Source organism: Cyprinodon tularosa, unplaced genomic scaffold (genome assembly GCF_016077235.1).
Source record: "Cyprinodon tularosa strain WSP-4 unplaced genomic scaffold, ASM1607723v1 ctg633, whole genome shotgun sequence".
Lineage (NCBI taxonomy): Eukaryota > Metazoa > Chordata > Actinopteri > Cyprinodontiformes > Cyprinodontidae > Cyprinodon > Cyprinodon tularosa.
This window is the reverse complement of record NW_024039378.1, coordinates 686,742-709,351: the sequence shown is the minus strand read 5'-3', so window position 1 is coordinate 709,351 and position 22,610 is coordinate 686,742. Positions and strand designations below refer to the sequence as shown.

Genomic DNA, 22,610 nt, shown 5'->3' with positions numbered 1-22,610 from the left:
CCCGCTTTGCATCCAAAATCTCTGCGTTGTGATTGGCCTGCCAGTTCTAGGGCCTCAGGCATTGATCGAGGCTAGATCACTTGCAGGCAAAAATTATTTTGGCTGCTGGAGGGTGGAGGTAGTTTACTAGGCTAAATATGCAGCACTTTACTAAATAATATTCGGACAAAAACATGGTAGTTTAAACTAAAACAAAGACAGAAAGACACCAGAAGGAAAATGTTAAGATTTTATTTACAGTCCTTTTGCATGAATTCTCATTTAACTTACAGAAAGTAAAAAAATAAACAAAAAAAACCCCAAAAGAAAGCAAACCACCTCACTGCGGCTGTCAGAGTGAAGGAACAGCTGGATCTCTCTGGAACACGAAGCCATAGAGAGAGAAAGAGTCTGAGACGGCGTCCTGAGAGCCACACAATAAACAAAACTTTCTCTGAAAAAATAGATCTTTTAAAAAGCTCTGCTGGCAAAAAAAAAAAAAACAAAACGACAGTTTGCCCTGAGCGCACAGGATGCTGCGGGGAGACGGGGGGGCAGGTTGGCAGAAGATTACGGACAAAAAGGAAAGAGGACGAGAAACGGGGAGTAAAGGACTCGATTCAAACATCAAAGTACAAAAATCTGCATCCACTGACCTGAATGTCATCATTTCACAGCTCATCCATTCAGCATCACATAAATAGCTTCTGATGGATACGACAGACCGTAGAAAGATAATTAACGACTTCACCGACACTTTGTTCCTAAACGCAGCATTTTATGGCTGCAGGTTTATTTTATTCCCCAGAATATCAGAGGAAGCTGATCATGCAACCTTCAGGTTGCTTCTGCTAAAAATACGGGGCGGATTTTTAGAGGTGGATTAACAAAAATTACAAATCTGGTCCAAGTTTCTTGTTTATAAACAAAGATTCAATCTGCTGATTAAAGGTGGCGAGCCTTTGTATAAAAAAGAACAAAGAAATCTGTTGGATTGGTTTAGGAAGAAAAATATCTACCAATGTTTTCTTAAGGGATTTTCATTTACTAACCTATAAGTCTGAAGATTTAACATTGCATTCCTGAGTTTATAAGAAATGTACAAAAAAACTAAACAAAAACATCTTGAAGAATGAGGCGTTCAGAGGATTTTCATTTGGAGAAACAAGAAAAACTGAAGTTATGGCGGCTTTGGAGAGGATTCGTGATTGGGTGAAAATGGAAGCAGAGCTGGTGTCTGTTTATAAGGGACAATAGGTGGGGGAGGAGGGATCACTCATCATCCTCGTCTTCGTCTTCAGGGTCTCTCTTCCTTTTCTGTCCTTTGACCGGAGATGAATCCTCCTCTGAGAAGAAAAGCACAGATTAGGAGAACGGGTCAGATGAAGAGCAGCAGAAAGCTGATTTCTGCACCAACAGACTGAGCTTCATCATCATCATCATCAAAAAGTGAGAATTCTGAGAAAAAAAGTGAGAATTCTGAGAAAAAAAAGTGAGAATTCTGAGAAAAAAAAGTGAGAATTCTGAGAAAAAAAAGTGAGAATTCTGAGAAAAAAAAGTGAGAATTCTGAGAAAAAAAAGTGAGAATTCTGAGAAAAAAAAGTGAGAATTCTGAGAAAAAAAAGTGAGAATTCTGAGGAAAAAAAAGTGAGAATTCTGAGAAAAAAAAGTGAGAATTCTGAGAAAAAAAGTGAGAATTCTGAGAAAAAAAAGTGAGAATTCTGAGAAAAAAAAGTGAGAATTCTGAGAAAAAAAGTGAGAATTCTGAGAAAAAAAAGTGAGAATTCTGAGAAAAAAAAGTGAGAATTCTGAGAAAAAAAGTGAGAATTCTGAGAAAAAAAGTGAGAATTCTGAGAAAAAAAGTGAGAATTCTGAGAAAAAAAGTGAGAATTCTGAGAAAAAAAGTGAGAATTCTGAGAAAAAAAAGTGAGAATTCTGAGAAAAAAAGTGAGAATTTTGAGAAAAAAGTGAGAATATTGAGAAAAAAAGTGAGAATTTTGAGAAAAAAAGTGAGAATTTTGAGAAAAAAAGTCAGAATTTTGAGAAAAAAAGTCAGAATTTTGAGAAAAAAAAGTCAGAATTTTGAGAAAAAAAAGTCAGAATTTTGAGAAAAAAAAGTCAGAATTTTGAGAAAAAAAAGTCAGAATTTTGAGAAAAAAAAGTCAGAATTTTGAGAAAAAAAAGTCAGAATTTTGAGAAAAAAAGTCAGAATTTTGAGAAAAAAAGTCAGAATTTTGAGAAAAAAAGTCAGAATTTTGAGAGAAAAAGTCAGAATTTTGAGAGAAAAAGTCAGAATTTTGAGAGAAAAAGTCAGAATTTTGAGAGAAAAAGTCAGAATTTTGAGAGAAAAAGTCAGAATTTTGAGAGAAAAAGTCAGAATTTTGAGAGAAAAAGTCAGAATTTTGAGAGAAAAAGTCAGAATTTTGAGAGAAAAAGTCAGAATTTTGAGAAAAAAAGTCAGAATTTTGAGAAAAAAAGTCAGAATTTTGAGAGAAAAAGTCATATACTAAACTGAAATAAAATTTAAATATCAGTTAACTTTTTTTTTTCAGTGGCCCTAATCCTCTTCCATACTTTGCCAATGGAATAAGACAATTTACAAATCAAATTAAAGCTCAAAAACACTCATTTTAAGAAATTTCTACTTATTTTTAGATTTGTTGTTTTTGCAGTGTTGTTCTGGTCTCCATGTTCATATGATGAATGTACCAGACCTGTAGGAGGCGTTCAATAACTGTTGCTCTAGAAGCTACCGCTGCTTTAAACGCCTCACTGCAGAGTCCTGCATGGGTCTGATTTATCCAAACTAGTTATAGGTTACAGGTTCAGTTATACCTGAACCTGTAGAGTTAAGAACCGAGACGCACAATTATCCAAATTTAAAACCAACCTGGGACCGCAAAACGGGTTAATGATAAAGTGCACAAAGTGTACACACAGCTGTTTATAAAAAGAGGCAGAAAAGAAGATTCAATTTCTAAGGTGTAGAGTTAATAAATAAGAAAACATATACAAGTTGACTCTATGTTATCCTCATTTTGTTCATTTATCCCTGTGTGCCGCACCTATGAAAGAATACATACGTTGTTTCTTTTCTACCCGTAGATGAAAGTTTTATACAGGTACCCGCCGAGTAGCCGACCCGGTGCAGGACTCCGCCTCCCCTGAAGCTGGTTGCTCTCCACTCTAAATCATTTAACCTCTGGCGGCTTCAGTCAGGCGTGTTTATGACAATAAAAAGGTAAAGGATGACGATTGAGCTCACCGTCATCTTCCTCATCCTCCTCTTCGTCGTCTTCCTCGCTGTCTACCTCTCCATTGACGCCTCCGTCCTGCGGGAAAGAAGAGCGGGATGAGGAACAGCAGCAGACTCCTCCACGGCGTTTCTCCCGGTTAGAAACTGACCTCATCATCACCGCTGTCGTCCTCATCATCGTCGTCCTCTTCTGCCACTACGTCTTCCTCATCTTCGTCATCCGATAATTCCTCCGACTCTCCCTCTGAGATCCAGAAACGCTCAGTTTAACGCATCGCCACACATTATAAATGATCAGACGTTTAGCCGCCGGACTCCTACCTTCCTCGTCTTCGTCGTCGAGGCCGTCGCCCTCGCCGTCGGAGTCGGACGCCTCGCAGTCTTCCACGTCGTAGCCGTCCAGGTAGGTGAGCTGAGGGAGGAGCGTGAAGATGGAGTCCCTGTAGTCGCCCAGGTTGGTCACCTCGCAGTTGAACAGGTCCAGGCTCTTCAGCTGAGGCAACTTTTTCTGGAAAGGCAACAAAAGGTTCATCCGTCTAAACATGGAGGACGACCAGGTTCTGACCTACTGGACATCAGCACCGTCACGAAGGTCAGACTCATTTCAGGACCTCCAACCCCTTATAGACGGGTGAAGCTAGTTAGCATCACAGCAGTTCCAGCAATGGTTGATATATAATAAAAATGTTAATTTATAAATCTGCCTCTGGTACGAAGGAAACAGTAACATCTGATTTTTAGATCATTAAGTTGTTAACATGATCCATGTAAGAGCAAGGATGCACTGTGAGACTATATAACATGTAGCTGATAGAAAACAGTAAAACGCCCAAATCTGAATAAAGTTTTACAATGAAAATAAATACAGATTTATCAATGTTACAACTGATAATTGAGGAAGCCATGGACCTAAAGTTCCTAAAACTATTTAGAATTTTCATTTTGAATGTGATGTGAGCGGTGGATAACTTGTTGAGATCAAGGAGTTGGACTATTGTTGACGTTTGTCCAAAAAAAAGACATGCGAGTAGCCGTACGGCACCTCTGTACGCAACTTTTCTGAAGTTCAAATCAACCGTTGTCAGTGGCAGAAAGATTACAGAAAGTTGCGAACATTTCGATTACATCTGGGAAATCCAATCGAGTCTGTCGAGCTTGTACAACGGCGTTGAATAGACTGGAAAGGGATCTGCCGATTTATTGGAGGTGGATTGAAAACGAGGAAGCAGGTTCCCCCGCAGAACCAGAGCTCGGGTAGCCTGGGTGCTAGGGCTGCAACTAACGATTATTTTGAAAATCGATGAATCGGCCGATTATTTTTTCGATTAATCGATGAATCGGACACAAAATATTTTTTTTATATTAACCTCTTTATTCCAAAATAAACATTTTAGACAGAACAAACAAGCACACAAGTACAGGTTTCTCATTAACTGTACTGGTGCAATATGAAAAATAAATGTTTGTTTTAAAACTACGCAAACTTACATGAGAAATGTAGCTGTACATCCACAAAATATAGGGTACTTTGTTTCATAAAGCGCAAAAAGAGACAGGCATTTTTGTTTTTTTAAAGCCCCTAAGGGGTTCAAACAATAGGCCCCCCCATTTTAACAAATTCATTTTTTTTTAGACTAGAAGAGTTCTGCCTTTTAAGACAGAAAAGTATAACAGTTAAAGTTGCTACTTGAGAAAATACTGAACCATAGAGATAAAAATAGCCCTGTGATTCAAATTATAAATTGTATTTGGAATAAAAATGAGAGAACTAGGGGTGCTAAAAAACACATCCTCCACAGACAGATATTTACATGGGAATGTGGCAGATAATTAATTGACATATTACTGATCTTGCTGGATTTTATTCTGCTTTACTTCCATAAATTGCAGGATCTTCTTTACTTTATTTTTGCCAGCAGATTTAAACTTTAAAAGCCTTTCCCTCATAATTTGCAAGTTAATTTATTTATAAAGAAAATATAAACGCTGCTTAAGCTAATTCAAATGAAATTAAAAGTAAAATAAGTAGCCAACCTTATCACAGTCTGTAACCTACTAACACGGTAAGGAAAGCATCAGATGAGCTACCTGAGAAACTAACTTACGTTTCCCCACTTTAAAATGAAACAAACATGGTTACTCATCCTGCTGATCACCTCTCTTCACTGCCATTGAAGGCTCCAACATGTTTTCTTTTCAGGTGCTGCGTCATAACAGTGGTGCTTCCGTGCCATGTTTATTTGTTTTTACAAAAGTCGCATGTTACGACTTTTTTCACTTTACAAAGCGCAGTCAATCCCGGGGCATGCGCGCTTCATTTGCAGTCTGGACGCTGAGGGTAAACTCCTCACTAAAATCCTGCGGCTCGGACTGCACCGCTGAGAGGGATTCTTGTGGGAGAGGGAGAAAGGGGTTGGGATGGGGGAGGCGCCCCACGGCAGCAGCTGCCGCTGGAGGACAAGAGTAGGAAAGATACATGCTTTCACGTAACAGTCTCCAAAAGCCGCCAGTGACACCGTAAAAAGTCGCCAGATTTGTCGCTAGTCGCTTTTTAAAAAAATAGTCGCTGGAGGGGTCTGAAAAGTCGCTGAGTTGGCAACACTGCAACTGCGGCGCTGACTCGCTCCGCCATATTTTTTTTTCTTCCCCGGGATGACGGCGGCGGCGGATGACGCATTAATCGCGCGACACAACTAATCGATGATTAAATTCGTTGCCAACGCTTTTAAAAGTCGATTTTTATCGATTTTATCGATTCGTTGTTGCAGCCCTACTGGGTGCCATTCCGAACTTAGTCCCGCCAACAACGTTTGAGGTCTGGAAGTTCGGTCTGGCATTGCTTAATAGTAGCGCGAGTATGCTGGCCCAATATCTGGTCGGGCCTATCAAATTGTCAGGGCGGGCTTTATACGATGATGGACAGATGATCAACAGTAACGTAATCAACCACGTGACCAAAGCGCGCTTGGGTGACAACAACAATGGCTGCTCCTGGAGAGTTTAGGTGAGTAGATTCTGCTATTAGGTCTGTTCCAGAAGATATCGACAGCAAATTAATTTAAAAGAGGAACAGAGAAACGCGAGCAAGGCATTTGTTGAAAAGAAAGATGTTTTTGGCGTCCTTCCTACGGGATTCAGCAAAAGTTTAATTTATCAGCTGGCTCCCTTGGTCGCTTCACACTCCGTTGCTCTTATTGGTTGTAGGTCTATCCAATTGAGTGCAGAGGCATTTTTTTCCCGGTTCGTTCAAAACACGCCCCATAATCACAGCTCTATGGAGCAGTATCAGACTCATATTCTGACTAGAATTGAGTCGGACTACATCAGGCTAGAGCTCGGGAGTCTACTCCCTCAAAATCCCAGAGAGACTTGAAGAAGCTCCATCACAACACAGACACCCCAAGGATATCTGTTGGTCTTCTGCAGAATATAGCCGAGGTAAGTTGACATTATCAGTATATAATTCCGACCTTACGATCTGTTTAATTTTCTAATGCATTTGTGCACATGTCGCGCAGATTTGTCATCACACTGGATTGCATCCAGGAATTCAAATCACATCTCTGCATTGTGATTGGCCCGCCAGTTCTAGGGCCTGGGGGCATTGATCGAGGCGAGACCAGATTATTTTGGCCGCAGGCGGGCGGGGCTAAAAAAACAATGCCCGTTTTTCTAAATAGTAGATATAATCTTAGTAAAACATCATTAATAGTTAATATATTGAAAATAGCTGTGTTGTTTCCTAGATACCTAGCGTCGCTAATTAGCTTCATACCAATTATATCCGCCATGTTAAAATGATCAGATTCTATTAAACCAAACACATGATTTACAGAGAAAACACAAACTATACGTTTGTTTATACAGCTGGTTATCAATTCAGAGATTACAGGTTTTCAGGTTATTTTAAACATGATGGATTCAAGGATTGGAGATTTTCTGACAAAAGAAAAAACAAAAAGTTTTTAATTTTAGAGCTAACTATCCTGTTATTTGAACCCGTCAGCTCTGTCTCTTTGCTTCCCAGCTGCTACTCTCTACAGCTTCAATGTTTCCTCTCAGAGGAGCTTCAGCGTTCACTTGGATTAACAAACACCAGAGCTCTGCTTCATTAACCCCCCCAGCAGGTTTCACCTCCTGGTCTCAGACTTACCAGCGGCTCCAGCGTGCTGAGGTCTTTGAACTTGTTGCCGCTCAGGTTGAGGTGCGTTAGATTTACCAGCCGCTCTGCCAGAACTTCCAGACCCCCCGATATCCTGTTATCACTCAACTCCAACTGCAGGGAGAGAGGGGGAGAAGTCTGAGGGTCAAACACACGCTGTAAGGTTGTAAAACTAAAAAGATTTGTTTTACTTAGTTTCTAAGATGTTCTGCAGCAGCTTTTTATATTCAAGAACATAAAGAATGAGATCATCCACAACATCAAACCATAAAGCAAAGATTCCCAGCAGATTTAACACAGAAACCTCCGATCAGTCCACGTTTATTAACTGTAATAATTAGTTAAGGAATGAACCCAGACTGCTGGAATCAGGCTCCCTCCCACCTTCTTCAGCTTGTCCAGTTTGGGGATGTCTGCTACGCTGGTCAGGCCGACGTTGATGAGGCTGAGCAGCTCCAGGTTGGAGAACTCCTCTGTGATTCCTTCGATCTTTCCGTCACTGGAGCGGCAGTTATCCAGAACCAGCTCCTGGACCTGAGCAAAAACCATCAGTATGAGGTGATTTCCTCCAACGATGAGTCGCACAAACCCACCCCCCGATCTTTTATGCTACAGTTTAGAGATGACTAAGAGCTACGGCTGAACTCTGTCTATAAATCACTACTTTGTGTTGTTATGACTAAGTTATTTATGATGCACTCAGAACCAGATATTGACTAAACTGGGATTTCCAGAGGCTGATACTCATCGGGTTTTTTATTTTTTTTTAAAGCTGTAATTTTTTTTTTCTCTCCTCCATTTACCTGATTAAAATCATACAATAACAAATGTTACTCCAGCCTCAATTTTAGCATCAAAAACATTATGGATTTAACTAAACATTAACAATGGAGGAGCAGCAAAGCATCACTTGATCTCGGGGCATTGTTATTGAAAGCACCGATGCACAAATTAACATTTTAGTTGATAAAAAAAAAAACAGCTGATAAACCAAACTTTACATTTAAATATGTGCTTTAACTTTTAGGGACCTCACTGTAGTTCAATATAAAATCCCTTTAAAGAACAAAATAAACTATCAAAATAAATATTATGTAAATGTCCTAAAGGCATAATTATTGATATTCATAACCTTGGTTCTAACTGCTTTGATCAATTTACGCCTTAGGTCTACAAACTTGATGCTTTGTAGCTTTGTTCTGTGGCCGATTACTGTATGGATCCACAGTATTGCAGTCATTGACAAATAATCAGAAAATTAAGAGGGAAGACAGACTAGCTTAGAGCCGCCACCAGAGGGCGATATTGAAGACTTTAAGGTTTTGGTTGCAGCATCTTCCAACAATTCAGTAATACAAACGAGAAATAAAAATCTGATACAATTATGTTTAAAGAGGTGCAAAATCAGAATATGGATTATTATTAATAACAGCATAGTAAATAGCTGCATTTAGACTAACAAATTATTTTTTCTTTAAAGAGCTTAAAGTCGTAGGGAAATGACTGTTCCAACCGTTACATTTCCGAATGCACGAGTGAATAAAGTGAATGTGATTGGTCAATTATCAAGGGGGTGGGATTGTTGTGGTGTAAGGTTTGCAAGTTTAGTTGTGGCCGGTTTCTCGGAAGCATCTTGCTAACTAGTTAGCATCTTAGTGCTAGTAGGTTCCCAATGGGAAATTCCATTGGAACCAAGTAGCACTAAATTGGTGACTTAGAAACGTCACTGTCAAGGAACGCTATGGACAGAGGAAACATGCAAGAGGAGGAGAGTTTAGTGTCGGAGGTTGTGGATGAGTCTCCTCCGTCATCCATTTTTTATTTAGAGGAGGAAAGCGGGGACGAAGATGTTGTGGAAGAGGACGCCAGGGCGGTAGAAGCTTGGTTTGGTGTAGAAGGCTTCCAGCCGTACATGTTTGAGCCCTTGCCTCGCAACGCTGCCAGTTCTGTTAGCTCTACGCCTGCTGAAGACACAGACGTCTATCCCCGTGAACACTGGGACGGAACTCAATGGGAAAGGAAAGGATTCTGATTTTAACTGTTGCATATTTTAGCTGCGACATATGAATCAAGATGCTATAAATGAAAAAATTAGATTGACAGATGACCGTTGATATATGATTGGCCAAATTTAGGTGTTCAGGCTGATGTATAACTAACTGGCCTGCATAAAATAATGAAAAACAAAATGTTTTTTAAATTTTCTAACTTTTGGGAAAACATCATCTGATAAATAGTACATTTATAAACACGTTTAAGCCAGAATGATTTGACATTTAAATCTGACTTCCCTATGACTTTAATATTCCAACATTTAATATCCATAAACAATCCCAAATGAATTATAAAATGACCGCATGCTGGGAAGCTATTAGCCGTTTACCTGCTGCAATGTTCAAAGGGTAAGCTTTTAAAATATTGCTTTCCTTTAGTCTCCCTTTTTTTTGACTCCTTGTATTCCACAGAAAAATCAGAGACAAACCCAATCACATTGTCGTCTAAATAACAATGCAGATAAAATGACCGAACTTCTATGGGATGCTGCAGAGCAACCCTCTTAATGCCCTCTCTCTGTGACACGACGATGTCTCTATTTGCATGCAAACCAATCGGATGACTCAGGGTGGTAATTCATGCAAGGTGTGGGTTGCACATTTAAATGCTAATCTTTTCTTCCTGCATCTGAATCAAGCAGGATGCATTTAACTGAATGTCCTATGAGACAATCCATGCGTCTCAGTGTCTTTGTAAAACACAGTGAGGACAATGGGAATTAACTTACCTCACATTTTATTTTATTATTGAACAAACATTCAAGTAATCTTAACATACCTACCCCATCTTTACCCCTTCACAAAACTCTCCCCCTAAAGGGAAGTTATTTACCCGGTCAAAGGAGTGGATAGAAGTATAAACTTTCCTTTTCCTTCTTTATCTACAGCCTGTTTTTTCTTATGTCCTAGATGAAAATGTGTCTGTATTTACTGTTAAAATATTCCAATTGATTCTAAATTAAACAGACCCAGACCTGTTTCATATTGGACCGGATCCTTGACCCATTTCACTGGAAGGAGGCTCTGATCATAACCCATCCCCATCCCTGTTTGTAAACTACTGACACGCGCGAGCACGTGGGTGTGATATCTTATATATATATTTATTCAAATACAAAATTATTATTTACTTCTTCAGAAAATTACATTTTTTCAAATTCAAAACAATACTTTTATTCTTCATACATTAAATGTAATGATAAACCCGGTAGCTTCAACATTACTAACAGAAGAGCAGAGCAGCGCCGCTGCCGTGGAGGCTAATGTAGCTTTAAGCTAGCGCCTACGCACGCGCAGCGACACAGTGCGGGCACGAGCAGCGACTACTTTCTGAAGCAGCGCTGGTACAAACTACTAACACTGTTTCTGTGTAGCAATACGCGAAGGAGGTTTTATAGCAAATGTATAAAGCTTTGCATCTGGAGTTTGGTTTTCTGTGTTTCAATCAGGCTTTAGAGTGAGAACTTAGATTTAAAACCCATTTCCTGGCATCGCTAAAATAAAAAAATATATATATAAAACAATAGTCCGTGATAATCTGACGGCAGTAAGTTAAATTAATTGTATGATAGCAAGCAAATTTTAACTTATACACTATTTAAAAAATCCGAAAGTACTTTGACAACACGCAGTAATGATCATTCTCCATTACAGTCAAATATAGCTTGGCGGTTATGTGGTTTCAGAGATTAGACGGGTCCCGAACACAGACGCGGATGTGAGGTTGAAGTTGGTTTCGGGTTTGATAAAGAAGAAAAATGGAGTAAAGCGATTATTTCAGCGCATTTTTTTTGGAAATTAAAGACTAAATCTGATCAGGTTTAATTAAAATATTTAACATTTATTAATTTAGAACTGGGCAGCTGATTTTACTACAGTGGATACCTTCAAAGACTGCGATTTTTAACACTTTTCCTTCTTTTAACTAATCCGGAGGTATGCAATCCAGCACTCTAACATATAGGGGTCTCCTTTAATCAAATAATAAAAAGAAAATCCTACAAATAGAAATAATTTGATTGCTTTGGTCTAAAATAATGCATACTTCTAATAAACGAGTGCGTTTAAAAACTAACAAAAGCACTTTTAAGAGTATAATGTTTTATTTAATCAAGAGATGAACGGAAATATAAAAAAAAGTCAATATAACCGCAACGTTCGCGCTGAGGATCCAAAGCGGAAGCTAACTTCAGCGACGCTGGCCCGAGCGAAGTTTACACGCTTACTGGGGAAAAAAAAAAAAAATAAAAAAGGCACCGCGAAGCACATATATCACTGTCAACCATTTAGCTCCACAGATAACTTTTACTTTAGGACTACTTTAGGTTCAGCTCATAAATAAATGCCTTATTAGTTTCGCGGGGCTGCAGGTCCAGCTACCATGTGCTCCACAGCCTCTCCTCCTCCTCCCGCTGCCGGTGGAGTTTACGGCACACTCCTGCGGATAAAAAAATAAAAAACTAAGGACTCTCACCTCTGCCGGAGACCGGTGCCTCAACTCTAAAGAAACCCTCTTCTTCATGTCCATTTTCCTCTCTTTTCTCGCTCGCTGCGATGCGAAATGTTTGTTTGTTCGCTATCCTCTCTTCAGCATCAACACGCGGAAACAGAGTGAAGTTAGCTATGCTAGCATGGAGCACTTCCGGTGAAAATACGCAAATAAAATTCTGACGTGACGCAGTGAAGGCGCTACCTATTAGCTCGACTTATTTAAAACTCTCAACACATAATACAATTTTATATTGGTTTATTTTATGTACGGGAAAAATATAACCACCTTATTAATAGGATAACCAACTACATATATTTAAGATTTTACTTTTATTTTGAAAGAAGCCACTCAGATTACCGGAAGTTAACTACTTTCCTCTTGTAGTGGACGCAGAAAAACAACGTTTACATAGCGTGTATAAAAGTGGGTCAACGCATTTGTGGCGTTCAAGTGCCAACAGAAAACAGACTATTAGAAAAGGAAAATAGCAAACAGCAACGCAAATACATGTCACTCTTTTTTAAGGAGTAGGTAAATTAGTTGGTAGAATTTCTGTAGAAAGTAAACAGCAGTTATTTTGTTTATTTTTAATCAAAATAACGAGTTTTGTATGATTTCGTTGAGATCATCAGGGAGCACTTAAACGTATCACAGATATAAAACGAGGGAAACAACAACGGCAAATAAAAAAAAATGAAAGCTTTGCTCTTAAAGCGCCTCTAGAGGCTGCTTGTGTATTTGAATAATTGTAAGTGGGGATAATGCTCTCTAATATTTCCACAAAAATATTAATACCCTTAAACTTTTAAACATTTTGTCATCAACATTTTAAAGTTTAGTATTTTTAATCAGATTTTTTTTTTTTGTATGATCAATCAACACAATGTAGTATACAGATGTAAAGTGGCAGTAAACAATGACATATTTTCAATTTATTTCTCTTTAAATCCCAAAAATCCAGGTTTGCTTTTTAATTCACCCTCCCAGAGTCACTGCTTTTATTACAGTCATAGCTGGGGTGTATCTCTACCAGCTTTATCAAATAGACTGAAATTTTTTCCGAGTCTTTATTATTTTTGTAATAGTTATTGCTACAATTCCTCAGCTGAAGTTTTGATCTGGACTTGTGGACATTTGAATCAAAGCACTAAGGCACAGGCATTCCCACAGCATGATGCAGCCACCAGGTTATCACTCTGCCATTGTTATGTTCAGGCTTTATGCAGCGTTCATTTTCTACTTCACATCAGAGTTTTAGAAGGAATGCGCTTTCTTTTATAAGACCAGAGCAGCTTTGTCATGTCTGCTTTACCTTTAAAAATGGCTTTCTACTTTTTGTTTTTCCATTTAAAAAAACAACAACAAAAAACCGCACAGATTTTGATGATCAAAATGAAGTAATACTGGAATGATCACATTTCTCTGGCACATCAAATCTCCAGCTGCAGAGCCAATCTTTAAGCAATTTTTATCCAGAATTATAACAGCTCACCTCATTCAGTGAAGCATTTTTCTTATAAAGATTTTTCCTCTTCTCATGATTGCAAACTGCTCCAGCAAGGCAGTGTCTTTAAAGCTGTTGCTGCGAAGATTAATGTGAGTTAGATGTTTAAGTGTCTCTGCAAGGACCTCAAGACCAATTTAGAAGAAACACACAACAACTTCCATTATTTTAGGAAGATTTTAATCTTAATATACAGTTTTTTATAACTGCATCTGTGTAAAGGTTTTAGAGATAATGAATAACTTATTCCATGTTATTAACAAATATCCCATTTCTTTTAAAGATTTGTTTATACAGAGAATGTTGAACAGAAATTATGCATTTTGCAAGTACCGTGACCGAACGTACGACAAAACAATTAAAACTCACCTGTTTTGATCTTGATCTTAGCTTAAAAACATGTTTTCATGATGTCAGGTATTAGACAAAAAATTAGAGAATACTCTTTAAAAAATATTTTTTGTATCACCAGATTGTAAAATAAAATATTGGAGGCAGTAAAATTTCTTTAATTTATATTAAATTTTCTTTTAGAATCAATTAAGGATCTTTTATTTAAATTGAATAAAACTGAATAGTCTAAGCCATTAATAAAATACAAAATTAACAGGCTGTAAAATGTTTAAACACTTCTGCCACTAGATGGCGCCTTGTTCTAACTGTAACTACTTGGATCCAATGATGGCCTGGTGATATGCATAACCTCTTTAGGAAGGTTTTCTTTGGTGCAAAACAATTGGTGGCTAGAAGCAAACTTCAGGCAATACTGTAGTGCTTCTGGACTAGTTAATGAACAGTTTACAATTCTGCTGGAATTGTTTTAGGGCATTTTAATTGATTTATAACATTATCATTTACTTCTAAGCACCATTTCTTGACATGTCCCGTTATTTGTCAAAATTAAAGCACAAAAATATCCGGGCATATAGTATACGCTTACTGGCTGTTTTATAGAATAAATGTTCTCATTAATGTAGAGAACTAGAATTGCACTTCCTAAAGGGGCTATACATTCGAGTACCTGTGCCACCTTGGTTTTAATATTCTCTTTTAAAATAACATTTTTTCCTCGATTTGAAGGATCAAATATTCTTTTTTCTTGCTTTTCACATTTTCTTAATCTCAGGTCTGCTTTGAAACTGAAAGAATGGTTGCCAGTATGGTTTTCATTTTTGGACATTTATTTGGAAATCTATTTAATTTGTAACCATAGCAACAGGTTTTTTAAACCAGGGAGAGGCTAAATACCATATAAATAGTATGAATACCATGATGTTCCCCTGGACAACAAACCTGACTGGAAACTCACCTGTGATGCCGTCTACAAAAAGGGAAACCAATTGGAGATGATTTCACAAAGATTAAGGCTTCAAAAAATGTTAAAATTTAAAACACCTACAATGACTTGATGAAACACACACACACACACACACACACACACATATATATATATATATATATATATATATATATATATATATATATATATACATATATATATATATATATATATATATATATATATATATATATATATATATATATATATATATATATATATATATATATATATATATATATATATTAAATTGAATTCAAATGAACATTGAATTTTTCATGCCTGTCATTGGGTTCATTCTTAAGTCGTCCACTAAGACCACATGGTGTCGCATGGCCAGATTATATCATTTTAGCATCATTGTTTTTCCATGTAGCCAAAATGTTTCGCACTGCCCACCTAGGATTATTTTTTCCTATATTCAAAGTTCTACACGAAAAACATAGCAAACGAGCACCAATGCCTCCTAGCCAGAGTTCACAAATCTATATAAATCTTATGATTTGGCCCATAAATATTGTACCACTACAGTAATCATCTCATTGAAGAGTCTTGTAAATGAATTGCTATCTCTATTATTGTGTGACACAAAGAGGCATTGAAAATTTTCAAAAAAGATTTAATTTCTAGACATAGCTTGCTGTTGTTCACTCCTGATCTGAACCTTACACTGCCCCTTAGACTCTACAAGAAAATCTGGGCACTAAAATTTTGGTATCGGTATCGGCAAGTACCAACAAATAGGCAGAGATGGCAAAAGTACTCACTTTCCGTACTTGAGTAAAAGTACAGATACTTGTGTTCAAAAATACTCTGGTAAAAGTGGAAGTACTGATTAAACTTCTTTACTCAAGTAAAAGTAACAAAGTACAGGCTTGTATATTTACTTAAAGTATAAAAGTAAAAGTAGAAACCACTTTTTTCATGCCGTTGCCTACATTTTAAATGGATGTCTGCCAATAGGACTAGATCTCCGTTGTGTTCATTTTCAATCATCTCGTCGTCCATGCTACCATGCTACTATGCTAACGCCACCGCCACCAAGCTGCAATGATTTGCCGCCAATGAATACCGCCGAATCTGTCGATTCATCTTGTAGTGGTGCGTCAAATGCAACGTAGATTCCCATCCAATTAGATTGAATTTCGTATTGATGACGTGAAAAATAATAACGGTAACTCCATTGAAATGATTCAAAACTAAAGTAACGAGCCAATTTTTTTAAATGTAAGGAGTAGAAAGTACAGATATTTGTGTAAAAATGTAAGGAGTAGAAGTAAAAAGTCGCCATAAAAATAAGTAGTAAAGTAAAGTAAAAATATCAGAAAAATCTACTTGAGTACAGTAACGAAGTATTTGTACTTCATTACTTCCCATCTCTGCAAATAGGGCACTAATACCATTTTGAGAGCCAAAAGTTTATTCAGCTATTGTCACCAATTCCGGGTAGGCAATAAAAAGTTCTACTGGATTCAGTTTTCGTTGTCTTTTTCCTGCTTCACAAAGGTAGGCAGCAGCTTGACAAAGCCAATGATGGCAATTATTTTACATCCAAGTAGTATGCAGTTCTTCAAATATACACACACACATCAATTTCAAACACATGGTATCGGTATCGGCCGATACTGCATAGCCAGGTATCGGTATTGGGACCAAAAAAATGGCATTGTCGCAACACTGATTATTTTGCCACCTTATATTCACTTATTTTGGTCCCTCAAATAGAGGTAACAAATAAAACCTCACAATACGTTTGGGCCTACCAGGTGAGACCGGCGTGCCCGCCCCACCATCAGAGCCAGCTCACCACCAGGTAGTAGGTTTGAACCTTATCCGTTGAATCAATGGAGACACATTACACACTATTGCGGTTTTAGATCTTTATTGTCATATCACTGTAGATCATCTTCACAACAAGCAGTAATACATACAGTGGTCTTAGAGTATATCATTGTCCAATACGAGGAGAGCAACAGTTAGAATCACAGCTATGGTTTTTACCACCACATACCTACCCCCACCCACAGGCCCCTGAATAGAACCACCTCCTCTCCTCTACATCACAAACCAATGTGATTACAACTATCAAAATATGCCACAGGTGCCTGACAAATGAACAGGACTCTGGAATAAATAAATCAATAAATAACCAAAATAATATATACAGTACTAAATAAATAGTAATGAGTGTATATACATCTACATACACACAAGTAGCTGACCAAAGGACAGCAGGTTCCACAAGCATAGAGCTAGTTTTTATTTCCTTTTTAATGCAGCTCCAAGGCGTAGAGCTTTTTAATGCAACACAGCCACAGGTCAGACCAAGGCCACATTATTATGCCTCGGATGTCAGAGTGCAAACATTTTTGTGAAGCAGATTGATCAACTTCAGTGGTTTTTAGGCCTATTTGGATCAACAGGCCAATAATGGTAAAGCTTAGGTTATTCATGTAAAAGTAGGTAGAAAAATATTCCAACAGTGTTGTTTTATTGTTGTATTCTTAATTTTACACAAAAATGTTTATTCTTTCTTAAACCCAATGCTGCAGATTCAACTACTGAACCGGAATTACGCATTTGAGTTTGTTTATATGTGGGTCCTCCCTTCAAAATAAAAGGGACAAGGCTAATTCTGCTGTCTCCCATTGGTGGTTTAAAGTGTTATTTCAAAGTTCATTCAGAAAAAAACAACCAAACATACCCTAAGGAGAAAAAGTTGGCTTATAGAGAAGGCAATATTTATAACCAATCAGGTTAAAAAAACTCTAATATGGCTGAAACATGTGGTGAGAGATCCAACAGTCCAATTGGACTCATGAAGGTTTAAAATCTTAAAAAAAAAAAACTCATAAAGCAGGAAAAGTTTTGTTCTCAAAACAATTAAAAAAAAGGAGAAATACATTGGTGTTGGGTTACATCACAACAAACATTCAGCTTAATCCATGATGGCAACTATGAGTAAAACCCAGTTTATTTTGAAGTAATTATGTTTTTAAACTAAACCCTTTCAGAGACATTAAATTAAAAACCTAAACAACTGGCTTAAAAAAACAAAAAAAAAACTCAAATATGTTTTTAATATCCTGAAAATAGATTCAACAAGATCCTAAAATGTTTTTACAAGATCTCCTGCAAATCTGGCAGGTCCTGCATCAATTCCTGAATTCATTAAGATTGTGTTTTGTTACATCTAAAAAAGTATTGACAGGGTTCCCAGAACTTTTCATAGAATCTCCAAAGTTTTCCCCACTACCAACAATACAATGCCCATCAACGGGACTGCATGCACATACTGTCTTCTCTGTGTCATGGATCATCACCTGCTCTCAAAATGATGGGCACATGTACAAAAACATACAAAACAAAGAACATTGCAACTTAATGGTAACATCCATATAGCATGAGTTGCAGTAGCACCAATGATCCAGTTCCACAGTTTGTTTGACAGAGATAAGACAAATAGTTATTCATTTGAGTTTAATTACAAAATGAATCGATGTGGACAAAGAACCCATTAGGGATAACCGTACAACTCTATGTGTTGTGTTCTGTGGAAAAGATTATCAGCTAATAAATCCCGTTTTACTTGTTCTAGATTTTATGAAAAATCTGTGAAGTTTGACAAAACTCTTAATTTGAAAAGCATTTTGATATAACAAGACAAATTTGGGTTTTGCAGAACCTCTGTGGGTCTCACAAAAACAAGTCAGGATCTTGTCAAAGTATGCCTTCTTCCTTGTTTTTTCCTCCTGTGGCTCTTATAGGGCTCAGACTTTCAAAGCCAAAGTAGATTTGTGTCATAACGATGGCTGTGTCTGAACACCCGCCATAATCACTATAAAGGGCACTATTACCCCATTTACACTACCCTTGGTAAACCGTGCCGAGACTGGTCCGAGCTCAGTAACTGAGATAACTTATCGTGTGTAAATGGAAAGCAAACTGAACTGAACCGAGCTAGACACAACCAAACCGAGATAACTGCAGACCAGTTCCAGAGGTGGGCTCGGCTCGGTTTTTCCCTGGCTCGGTTCTCTGATAACAAGAGCGCATGAGCAGAACGCGTCATCTCCGTCTGGCTGCACAGCCCGATTCACACTCCATTCCAGTAGTTGGCGCTAATGCTCCTCCGGAAGTTGCTTGCCAACCAACACAAAACAGAAGAAGAACATCAACAACTATAAACATCCCCGAAAGGTTGCCGCCTTCACCTGACCCTCCGCAAAAACCGAAGTACAGCAATAATAATCAAGCATAACTTCCTGAATGTGACGGGCGCCGCCATTTTGATTTGCTTGATTCCCTCCTTCTTCTTCATGTGTTTTATGGCGGTTGGCAAACAACTTTTGGTGCATTACCGCCACCAACTGCTTGATTGCCTCCTTCAATACTGGCAGTAATACCACAGTTCGTCACTAGGAGGCGAGGAACCGAGATAGCGTGACGTGTAAACGGTCGTCAGAACCAAGCTCCGCCTGGTTAACTGATCCGAGCTCAGATCGGGCTCGGCATGGATCGGTTTTTCAAGGGAAGTGTAAATGGGGTATATATAACGGTTAAACCATTTTAGATGAGTGACCATATGTCTAGTAGATGAAAAAGTCGTGGATTTGAAATTTCCTACAATGCACCTTGAAAAGTGATAGCCATCGATGGTCACTATACACGCAGGTATGTCCCATGATGCTTCATGGGATTTGTTGTCGCAGCGACAAATAAAGATGGTGCAGGCATCATGCGGGGAGGCGGAGTTCGTGACTAACCGGGAACGAAAAGTAGTGATCATCTGTCCGAACGGTCAATTAACTGAGTTCATTATAAAGTTAATCATACATAGTAATTGAGGAATTTAGTGATTAGGGGGAATGTTTGGACACAGGCGATGTCTTTATTCATAAGAAAGAAAGGCTGGTACTGATTATCTCCAAGAAAAGGCTAACTTCAACAAAAGCTAATACAATAAAGCAGAGTAAGACTTCTTCAAAACTGACCTCACCATCTAAAGTTTTGTCGTTTAAGATCGCTGAGCTTTTCTCCTTGGTTATAAAATTTTGATGTTCATCACAAACGAGTGTTTTAACTCTCATTTCTGCTTACAACTGAAGAAAATTTTAGATAAAAGCTCTGCTTGTAGGTTTGGTTTTTAGTGCTACCTTTGATCCTTCAGCCCACAGACTGCTTAAACTGAGCAGAGGCAACTAAAGTCGCCGAGGTCTGACACTTGGTGAATAGTGGACACGGAGAATAACACTGTACAAGTCCCTCATTGAGGTTAGAATACATGTCGCCTGAGAGGGCAAATCAGCAAGGATGGAAAAACAGAAACGGACAAACACAGGGAGAAATTAAAGTAGACGTTACACAAAGACATTAAAGTCAAAGCACTTCATTGAATAAACCGGAATGTTTTTGAAAGAAGCACAAATGGGCTTAAATACTAAAAAAAATAAACCATCAGCGAGCGATGAAAAAAAAAAATGTTTCTGAGCAAATTTACGATAAAATTTGGTGTGACACATATCCCATTAGTAGTTGCTTTTGGGAAGTCATCCTGGACAGAACACATTAAACAATTCAGGTACATGCAGCTCAAACTTTCCAAAGACAGACCCAAAAAATCTGATTCTTAGACACATAAGTTCACAAAATAAATAGAATAAAAAAACAATGCAAACACTGAACATACATTGTGCTCCAGACCCTAATCTTCAAACATCCTAGAAACAGTTAAAAGGAGAAACTAGAATATGGCGGAAACGATTATTAGCGTTATTTTGGTGTAGCATGTGCTTAGATGGCTAGCTAGACAAGCTAGTCAGAGATTAGAGATAGCTAGCTAGCTAGGCGATAGATAACTTCTGACGTTCATATTGAAACATTACATTTTATTGTTGCATCATAATTTATTGCCATGGTGTTTATTGTTTCTTTGACCGTGGTCAGTTAGCTTCACTTTCGCACTATTAGCATTTCTAGCTAAAATCCGTTATTTTTCAACTGCCTCAAATTTCACTATCATTCTAACAAATATTATACAATTTTTTTTCCCCTCACATAATTTGTCCAATTCTAATGGCTTCTAGTAAATAACTCTTTTGTGATTGTTGATTCTGTGATATATTACAAAGCTGTCAAACAATGCAAATATCATGAAAACAAAGAAACAGTTATCAGTATTACTCTTTATGTTTGTAGAAACTAATGGAAATTACAAACAAATACTTAAGGAAATTTTTTAATGTAGAGACGATTTGTTAAATCTGACTGCTTAAAAACTCAACAAAATAAGATTTTATAACATGATCTATTCTAAGTCTATAGTTTCCAATAAGAAATCCAAATTTTGTAATTTGATTTTATACAGATTTTTAGAATAGCTACTTAAATGGATTTAGCTAGAAAATGTGCGACAAAAGCAAGCAGTGCTTGAAAATTAAGCCTTTCCATTCGACAGTCTAACCCAAGCAATTTCTTTTTTCTTTGTTTAATGTTATATTTAATGTGAGGTATTTAGTATTTAGCTATTTTATACTGATGAGTACTCTGCTCAACACTGCGTCATTAAAGCACAAATATACGAGCATGATGCTAACAGTAGTGTGATTAGCCGCTCTTTATACAGTTAGCAATAGCTTTACCAGCACAGATTCCTGCTAGTGTTTTTCTTTGAAAGAAATTGTTATCAAAATAGAATATTTTACTTGAAAGTAAGGCAGTTTTAAGTATTATACTCATAAAATCATGTTTAATGTAAAATTGAAGCTGTTTTAAGTCCAGTACATTGATACAAGAAGAAGCGAAAGAATTAGCGCACTGGTTTCGTTTTTGCTAGCAAAACCCCTAGAAATGTAAAAATGTCTTTATTGTTGTCGAACCCAGACTTTCAATCTATAGTTTGTTCCTCATCAGTATAGGAATTTAATAGGCTCCTGGAAAGCATACCAACTTTAAATTTCCAGATGCGTTTTAAAAAACAAGCTAGATTAATGTCAAAATCCATAGAGCTAACTTTTTCAATAATGCCAATATATGGGGCTAATTTTTTTTTCTTAAAATATTCATCTTTCACTGTATTAATAAGTTCTTCATAAACTACCGCATTACTGAAAAGCTATATTCAACTGGTACTATAAAATATTTTTCCTACAGTTGTGTGTGTTAAAATTACACATATCTATAGTAATAAACTAAAACAAAACCAGTAATGGTTGTACTGTACCAGTCCTAATGTTTTGTTTGTTGTGTACTCCAACTAGAACAAGCATGGACTATAGGTATAATTTCGTAATTGTAGAACCAACGCAAATTTCTAACAGCACCATAGAGGTTCTACAATTTACATCACCTTTGAAGAAATCTGGTGGATCTAGAAAGTTTCTGTAAAATATATTCTATATTATAAGAAACCAAGAGACGCCTTATAATAGGAGACTTTGTTTTTTGGCCCAAATACAGATTAAATTCTTTAACCCATACCATCAATAACCATAAACAGAGCATAGTTCAAGCAAAGTCTGGTTCTTGTAAACTAACTTCATTAATCTCCACCATTGGAAATGTCTCAGCAGATGTATAAAAGAATGGCAATAATGGCTCTAGTAGGGAAACTGGTCACTGTATCAAACTGTACTGAAATATGGCTTTAATTACATTTTTTTTTTGTCAAACTCAGCCAGAATTATGAGTAGCTGTGTCTATTTACCAACAACTTGCACAAATTATAATTGGAAAGCACGTTAATTTTGAAACACTTTTTCGACAAAAAAAAGTTAATACACTTCATTAAGGTGGATTTTTTAGTTGCATCGAAATTCTTATCTTT

General features: G+C 37.3%; 1 protein-coding gene across 1 annotated transcript; it reads right to left on the bottom strand.

Moving 5' to 3' along the window:
* Nucleotides 1–215: 215 nt before the first annotated feature.
* Nucleotides 216–12,081, bottom strand: LOC119798704 (acidic leucine-rich nuclear phosphoprotein 32 family member B-like). The gene is made up of 7 exons (XM_038308270.1): nt 11,925–12,081; nt 7,782–7,931; nt 7,389–7,511; nt 3,557–3,743; nt 3,385–3,479; nt 3,245–3,311; nt 216–1,325 (listed from the first exon to the last, which is right to left on the bottom strand). Exons 1-7 carry the CDS (start codon nt 11,976–11,978, stop codon nt 1,252–1,254), a joined length of 750 nt encoding a protein of 249 aa, XP_038164198.1. The 5' UTR covers nt 11,979–12,081; the 3' UTR covers nt 216–1,251.
* Between the last annotated feature and the right edge of the window lie 10,529 nt (nt 12,082–22,610).

Coding starts and splice junctions, on each gene's coding strand:
- LOC119798704 (XM_038308270.1), bottom strand. CDS start 11,978: ATGGACATGAAGAAGAGGGTTTCTTTAGAGTTGAGGCACCGGTCTCCG. Junction 7,512..7,781: donor AACTGGACAAGCTGAAGAAG/GTGGGAGGGAGC, acceptor CTCTCCCTGCAG/TTGGAGTTGAGTGATAACAG. Junction 3,744..7,388: donor TCAGCACGCTGGAGCCGCTG/GTAAGTCTGAGA, acceptor TTGCCTTTCCAG/AAAAAGTTGCCTCAGCTGAA.